Source organism: Hippoglossus hippoglossus, chromosome 1 (genome assembly GCF_009819705.1).
Source record: "Hippoglossus hippoglossus isolate fHipHip1 chromosome 1, fHipHip1.pri, whole genome shotgun sequence".
In the NCBI taxonomy this organism is placed as follows: Eukaryota; Metazoa; Chordata; class Actinopteri; order Pleuronectiformes; family Pleuronectidae; genus Hippoglossus; species Hippoglossus hippoglossus.
In genome coordinates this window covers 15512260-15521031 of record NC_047151.1, presented here as the reverse complement: position 1 = coordinate 15521031, position 8772 = coordinate 15512260, and the positions used below count along the sequence as shown (strand labels likewise).

Here is an 8772-nt window from a genome sequence, read left to right as displayed (position 1 = left end):
TGCTGATGTGTTGTTCCAGGAAACGAGCTGAGGCTGAAGGCAGGAAGGGCAGTTTCCCCTGCAGCAAAGCCATGTCGTCTCACCACCCCACTGATCCTGTGGAGCTCCGCAGGATCAACTTCCAGACTCCAGGTAGACTGGACACTGGTATACACAGTGACACACTAATACACTATGTGGCTGGATGTGTGAAGTATTAGTTGTGTTTCTATAAACAGGTTTAACGCTGCTGTTGTTTCCCTTTTCAGCCTACCGTGTATCAGTGTACCGCGGCTATCGCCGTTTGTCAAGTTAGTTGGTCTTAGTTGGTCCACCATGGAAATTCTTTTTTCTGTGTTATCATCATTTTCTTTCTTTCTTTCTTTCTTTCTTTCTTTCTTTCTTTCTTTCTTTCTCTCTTTCTTTTTTTCTTTCTTTCTTTCTTTCTTTCTTTCTTTCTTTCTTTCTTTCTTTCTTTCTTTCTTTCTTTCTTTCTTTCCATCTTTCTTTCTTTCTTTCTTTCTTTCTTTCTTTCTTTCTTTCCATCTTTCTTTCTTTCTTTCTTTCTTTCTTTCTTTCTGTCTTTCTGTCTTTTTTCTTTCTTTCCCATTGTCATGCTAACTAACCGTCCATCCCAAATAGGATGAAGCTGCTTTGACAACATTTCATGAAAACGCCTCTGGAACACTTCTTTTAAAACCACCCCAACAAAAAAATTTTCATGCTAAATTTTTTAACCGCCTGTGTCTTTTTTTATCTTCACCAGCAGTGTGTGCATATACTCTGAGGACGTGTTATTGTGCCTCAGTAACTTTCAGAACACGCACATTGTTCTTTCTGTCTGCCTAGAGAAAATATGGTCACTTAACAAAAAAAAATAAAACACACTCCATTTGCTTCCTCCGCTGATCATGGACCGAGCACTAAACAACACCTCCTCTGAGAATCCTAACTCCTAACATTTTCCTCCCATAGAGTTCAGTTGTACGTGTATCAAAATGGCCTCTTTTTCTTATTTCTGTGCTCGGCAGGCATGGCAAGTCACCCGCCCATCCCCATCTCGGAGATGGCAGATCACATTGAGCGCCTCAAGGCAAACGACAATCTCAAGTTCTCTCAAGAGTACGAGGTAGGAATGCTGATTATCAGTTCCTGGAAATCTTAAACTTGGGGGAAATTCGTGTGGTTTTGATGCAGCCACACACATTTATCTTTGACTCATCATTTCTTTTATCGTTCAGTTTCAATTTCAATGGCATGCGATGTAGATGCGGCTAAGTTGCGTTTTGATTTGTCTTCATAGAAACGACACAAGATAACACACATTCTCCTCTCTCGCTGTCGCCTTGTTATTATCTATACAAATGTAAGAGTGAAATTGAAATTGCAAGCTCGGAGAGAGTTTGCTTACAGCCAGATGGTTATCAAACCCTCGTTTTCATCCCGTGGTGAAGAAAGAGAGTAGATAGAAATAGCGAAGCAGCGAAAGAGAGCAGCGTTCGCAGAGAGATACAGGAAGTGAGTGTTCCCTGCAAAAAAAAGAGAGGCTTGATTAGTTTTCTTCAACTTGCAGCACATTTTATGTGGTACCAAAAAAAAAAAAGCCTCCACACGGAGATAACAATGTGCCGGAACTTTGTGTGCTGCAACTACAAAAAAAACATTAATCGAAATATTCCACAATATTTCCCTGCCTGTGTTGCAAATAACCGCAGCATCACAATGAGCTCCACAGAGATTTATTAAATGGGTAAAAATGTTTTCTTTTCCTTGCACAATAAAAAAAAGAAATGGTTTAAAACCGACGCCCTCTGGGTGAGGACGGCGACACAAGGCTTTAATTGGCTACCAGAAGAAGAGAGAGACAAAGTGTGTGTGACAGAGAGACACAATAAGATGAGGACAGTTTGTGCAAAGAGTAGGAAAACAGAGCGGGGATGTTTTAGGGCGAAAAAAAGCGTTGGAAGATGGTGTGGAAGAGACAGTGAGGGAGAAGCCGTATGTAATTGTGGTGCGAGTTGGAACCACTCGGTTGAGCCTCGCATTCTCTCTGCATGACTGTGTGCTTTGTTCGGTGCTGAACACTTAACGAGGGAACGGGAGAGATGGATGGAGCGGGTCTGAGGGGAGGGAGAAAGACGGGCCAGAAACGATTGCGGTGTAATAATCAGACACACATGATATTGGGCAGCAAGCGGAAAGCGCCCTCAAACACACACATACACACACACACACACACATACATGCACTCCTCTAGTACCACCCCTGTCCATTTATCCCCCAACCAAACCATAATTATGTGTCATAAAATATTCAAAATTGCTAAACTGCCCTGGCTCTCTGCTCTTCGTCCCTCTCCATTGACAGCCTCTTAATGACCTCATGTCTGCCGCTCCCAGCAAACAGTAATGGTTACACTGTAATTACCCACCAGGAACTTAATGTGTTGGTCTAACACAACCATCCTTTCTCTCCCTTAAGAATTTATCGTGCTTTTATCTTCTTTCTGTGGTCGCTGCTTTTTTTTTTTCTTTTAAACCGTGGAAAGTCCCTACCTCACTGTTGTTTCTAGAAATGGGATATCACGTTCCATCACATTCCTTTCCAATGCCAGCGAAGCCTTATTAATTTTCAATTTGTACTTGGTTTCAACGGTGGGGTTATGGTACAGCAACGGTGAACAATGGCTGTGTGCTCAGATTGATTGAATGGTCCAGTTCTTGCCTCTTCTACATGGTAATTTCGTTATTTTGTGGCCAATTTTGAGATGTACCAAGGATTTGCATGATATTAAGAGTTGACCATACTTTCCATGTTCCGTGTCCGCTGAGAACTGCCCACTCATTCTAGTCACACGTCGATGCCCACGGTTACTTTCATACTAAAATGAGGGTCAGCGTCGGTCTGGCGTTCCACGCATGCGTAGCTGATCCCCCATTTCTTTTCCTTTCAGTTGGTGGCAGCAATGAGCAATAAGGTTGTTTGTCAAACGTTATTTAAATCAAGAAGACTCTCATTACGACTAAGTTTAGCTGCGATTTCTCTCCAAGATTTTGCAGCATTTGTGTGTCCTTACATTCCTTCAAAGATGGGTTTTACAACAAAAAAAGCCACTCTTCAAAACTATCGTCCATTTTCTTCATCTTCTTCTTCTCTTCTTTGCAACCAAACCAAGAGTGTGCCACCGACTGGACTTGAAATTGTTAAAGAACAAATGCTGTTGTACCTGGGACATGCTCAGTTGTTTTGCGTACAGTCAGCGCGGCCGTACATTTTAATCTGCATGCGGACGTCCGCATAGGGCTCCATGCAGGTTCCATGGGTGGATGGCATCATTTATGTCCAGGGACCTTAGTGGAGCCCAGAGGACTGGCGGACGCAGAAACAATGAATTTGCCTTTGTTAGAGGTGTTACATACAATAGCAGTACGCCATGTTTTACAACACTATTAGGGTTTTAAAGTAGAGTTATTAGTTCTTAGGTTCTTTCCGAAGTGAACTTTGCTTGATTCATGATATTAGCTTTCAGCATCATGAAACAAAAAGGGGGATTTCCTTGCAGTAATGAATATCCCAAGCATGTATGCTGTGGCCATTTGTCAGAACATAATGCTCCTGACACACCACACGCTGGAATGACTGTTGGAAAAGCAATAATTGGATTTTTTTTATAAAAACCCCAAAACCTTTCCAGAAACAATAGCACACAGTGTCTAACATTACTTTGAAATGAACGAAGTGTAATAATTCTGTCTCTTCGATCTGTGCTTCGCTCTGACCTTGACTTGTGTGTGTTGCAGTCCGTCGACCCTGGTCAGCAGTTCACATGGGAGAACTCCAACTTGGAGGTCAACAAACCAAAGAACCGCTACGCTAACGTCATCGCCTATGACCACTCCAGGGTTGTACTCTCCAGCATAGATGGTAAGACACACAATTCCTCATTTCTTTAAAGTGATGTTTGAGGTCCATTACTTGGTTTCAGGGTTAAGAGTTCAGACTGGGCATTTAGATGTAATTGATGAGGTTGGGGTTAAAGAGTAGGGAGTGCATTATGTTAACTAGAATGGCACTCTGCCAAGCCACAACAGTTCCCATATGAAATCTCATTTAAATTCACTAGATCCAGATTTTTAATTGGATCTGCACTACACTAAATTTCACACACTCATAAATATCAGTCCCTCAAACGTGCTCAATGTTGATTGTTCTGTTAGAAATCAGCAAAAATTTAATGGAATCATCCCTGACCCATAGCGCATCATTCCACCACGTTTCGTAGTAATCCATCCAGTAGTTTTTGCATAATTATGCTAAGAAACAGACAAACAAGCGCAGAAGAAAGCAATCTCCTTAGTAGAGGCAATGAGAGTCATTACAAGTACATAGATGTGTATCTGTGTGTCTGTATATCTGTTAATATGTATGTGAGAAGTTTTAATATCTATTGAAATAAAGTTATACTCGTACTTCATTTATAGCCTAGTTACTAATACATTTTCACGGTGTAGCCATTTTCCTCAATTCAATCTTTTTGAAAGGTCTTAAATGAGAAAAAAAAATTGTCTCAGTCCTGTTCTCAGTGTGCGCTTTGAAGCGCACTCACCCACCTCGACTGGGAAAGACCTGAGGCGTAGAAACTGGCAGCTCCAGTGTGGAGAGAGGGAGGCAGTGGGAGGCCGGGCCCAAACAGATGAGCCTTATCTGGGCAGAGCATGTGTGAGCAGCCCTTCCACCCCCACTTGTCCCGCAGCCCTGGCTGTCTGTCCTTCTTTCAGCTTTGAAAACACATATACACACTTGTACTCTTGAGCATGTCCAATTACACACAGTCTTATCCATGTCTTACAACGTTTGTGGGGACCTGCCATCAACATGCTGCATTCACTAGCCCCTTCTGCAAACCGAAACCATCACAACTGAACCTAAAGCCCCTCAAAAGCCACTTAAACGTAAGGGGCCCAGGATTTAGGTCCCCACGAAGCTGTTAAAGTATAACAGAATTCCATTGTTCGGACCCCATGGATGAAGTAAAGCAAGGCTTCACACACACACTACTCCACTTTAGCTTTACAACACATGCACCAGCACAGATATGCACGTCTGCTCACAGTCCTTTCCTCGCATTCATGAACACACACTATCTGCCAAGCTAGTGAAGCCACCAAGGCACGGGAAATGTGTGTGTATGTTTTTGCGTCCATGCGTGTGTGTGTGTGTGTGTGTTTTATCTGCACAGTGCTTCTGCTGTAGTCCCTTGCAATAAAGTTGCAGCACATCAAAGCATTTAGCCAAGCTGTCTTTTAAAGACTGAGGTTGATAAGCATATGTTAGAAGCTCTTCTTACCATCTGTCCCCATCCCATTTAAAATAAATTGTATAAACACCCCACACTCCTCTGCCATTTCAATGTGTGCACGGTGTGTGTGGCGTGTGCACGGTGATGCTCGGGATTTTACGACTTTATGGGACTGAGTCGTGCGCATAAAATAAGACACCAAAGGAGAATGTGCTAAGGGAGTTCCTTCCTGCCGTGATTCTTTTGCTCATTGACTTCCAACTTTTTATTGTAAACCGCTATCAGACGCCTCAAAAGCAATTTTTTTGTCCCACTTCAGCAGAATCGGATCACGGCTGAATGGACGCGTGCACGTCTGTGTGTGCGCCTGTGTGTACTTTGGCGTTTTGGTGTATGTGTGCATGTTTGAGCTGTGACTCAGTGATTTTTGGGATTATGGTATTAGGCCCCAGATGAGCAGGACTGATCCTAAATCAAACACACACAGACGGTCTCTCTCTCTCTCACACACACACACACACACACACACACACACACACACACACACACACAATCCCTTCCAGGACAAGCAGTGTCAGCTGAGTCTTATACAGAGATGGCCTTACAGTCATATTGCCATTCAAAGCGACACATCCAGAGTATACTCAGATTAGGCCCATGATCGTCTTAGCATGTATTATAAAACAAGACGGCTGAACAATCCAACACTAAAGGACGCTTGGTCCTGTGAAAACATTAATCTCCCCGCCATGACCTCAGATGATCCACACTCTTTATTACAGGGACATAAACCCGCTTTCATGGCAGCAGACTTTGAATAATCCGTATACTGTAGATTATTTCACCATGAAGAGTCAGGTTGATCTGCAAGGAAAATTACACGGACACAGAGTGTTTCCCAGTGATCAGTGTGGAGACATTCAACCTTAATAACATCATACACACGACGCAGTGGATGAGCATAAAACCATGCAGAGTATTTTTAGCAGTTTCTCTCTGTTTGTTCTGCCTCTCGCTCATTCTCCTCCTCACTTCTCTCTCTCTGTCATTTTCCACTCCACCCTCCTCAACCTCCACTCTCTCCCTGTCCTGCAGGTGTCCCGGGCAGTGACTACATCAACGCTAACTATATCGATGGCTACCGCCGTCAGAACGCCTATGTCGCAACTCAGGGCTCCCTCCCTGAGACCTTTGGGGACTTCTGGAGAATGATCTGGGAGCAGCACACAGCCAACATTATCATGATGACCAAGCTGGAGGAGAAGTCACGGGTAAGAAAGAGAGGGCGGAATAAGACGGGGGTCGGCGGAGGGTAAGGGCCGCAGATTGTCAACATTGGCATATGGGACTGTGGGATAGGATAGAGAGGCAGTGTAGGATAGCAGGTAAAGGGGTGTGGGGAACAGTGCTGGAGCAGGATAGGAGGTATAACAAGGCAGGTCACTGTATATTACCTCTGAGCAATGGTAGTGGTGAAGACTATTAATGTTGGGTTAGTGTTTAAAGTCGGTGAATCATGATAAGTCTTAATGCTGATTCAGGAAAAAAGTTGGATTTTGATAATGCAGGAGCAATGACATCCTGTTTAGCGTCTGGGTATTCCACTCACAGCACATACAGTTGAATTGGCTAAAATAGAAAGGGTGAAATCGTGTCTAGTGGGAATGGGATAAGAGAAGTGGAGAAGAAGGTGTGGAAAGTAAAGAGGGTAAGATTCCACAACAAGACGAGGTCAAACACTAGTACATTATGTGACTGGATGATCAATGGGCCAAATTGAAGACTTAGTAGAAAACTGTTGTGAAATAACAATTACCAGATGAGCATATTCATGATATAATTATCTCATTCTGCGTAGTGTCCAATGTTTCAACCCATTATCTATTCGCACACTGACTAAATTGGTTATTACACAGACTTAAGACTTAGTCTTAGGGAGCTGGCAGGGTGACATCCATGTCATGTCTGCTGCTCCACCTCTCTGCTGCCTTACCCATGGCACTTTTAGCTTGCTGCTCTCGCGGGGCACTTCTGGCAATTGTAGAAAAAGTAGCTGAGGTTTGTCCAAAAAGTTGCAAGTCGATTTGTTGCGTCGTGCTTTTATGAAAATAGACACAGGTCGGAAAAGTCAGTAAATCTTGCAACAAATGCAATAAGTTGGCCACACTGCCTGTAAGCATCCCTCTAGTTCATGCCATTTCAGTTTGAAATGACAATACCCAATGGGGAAACTTGACCGACCAACTAATGGTGTGACTTCATCATGAACTCAGCTTCATGGCTGAATCCAAATGTCTGGACTCCGCCACACTTGCAGACTTACAGACTTTGCGGCCACGCTCTTGGGAATAAGTCTGCGAGTGGTGAGGGCCGTCCAAACCCACAATTCATCCAGTCCACAAGGGGCCTCAGGCAGACGTTCTGCAGACTTCACCAGACTTCACTGACCTGCAGAATTCACTAGACACTGATTTAGTTACAAAAAGAAACCGACTTAAACACAAATGTACGTCTATATGTATGTATGTCTAAAAAGACAGACAGAAAGAAACTACAAGCACATCACTTGGTAATGGTACCCACATTTCATTGGATTGCAGATATTATCTTGTACTTGTTGGCCAGCCAAAGAAACAGAAGGAACTACTTACTATTAATGTGCAAAACAATGGCAAAACATTAGTTGAAACATGTAGGCGAGAAATCCTGTTCAACCACATCAAGATACAGAAATCTGTAGAACTAGAGGCTATAGTGGAAATCAGAATGGTTTGCAATCTTGCTCCTGCTCGGGCAGACTTGATGTGACAGTATGTTCGGCTCAGTCTGCAAGTCTGGATGTGGATTTGGGTTCAGCCTGTCACGCACACACTCAGCACAACATTCAGGAATAGGAAAAATATGAAAGAGGTGAGTATAGGGCAGGATCAGTTTTTCAGGTTTGAGCACATAGAGAGGGGTGGAGTACTTTTACATTCGAGTTGAGTGAAGATGGAATGGGATAAAGTTGGTTTGACAGCAGTGGAGAGATACAGGACCGACCAGGGAAGGACAGGTCAGTAGAGTCCAGGTGGATTCGAGAGAACAGAAACAGACAAGGAGAGGACAGAATAGACAGATTAAGTTATGTAGTACAAAAATAGTTTGTGGAATAAAAAAGCAGCATTATGAAGACCTAGCTAAAAGTGCCATAGGTAAGTGAGCGGATCGCAGTGAGGAGGAGGAGGGTGGGAGATGCATGAATGGTGAGAAAAACCTGCAGGAATTACAAATGCAGCTAAATTTGGGCTCGGTAATGAATGAGAAAATCATTTTGGCTGCAAGGCGTTTTTACTGTTGTTAACAGAATCTGTACTTGAGTGAAAATCCAGTGTAATGAAAATGTCATGTTGGAGTAAAATGAACAAGAACTGCTTGGGGTATGAATCATGGTTAAGTGCCTTCCAATTAAGTCCAGACCCCTGTTCAGAAAATGATCCTTTCCTCATCTGTGC

The 8772-nt window shown here is 43.2% G+C and overlaps 1 protein-coding gene across 1 annotated transcript in view; it reads left to right on the top strand.

Annotated features, from left to right (window-relative positions):
- Nucleotides 1-8772, top strand: part of ptprdb (protein tyrosine phosphatase receptor type Db) — a 154556-nt gene that overhangs the window by 132429 nt on the left and 13355 nt on the right. The window contains 4 exon segments of the mRNA XM_034596202.1: nucleotides 20-132; nucleotides 1011-1108; nucleotides 3780-3903; nucleotides 6374-6549. Coding sequence (XP_034452093.1) covers nucleotides 20-132; nucleotides 1011-1108; nucleotides 3780-3903; nucleotides 6374-6549 — 511 coding nt within the window.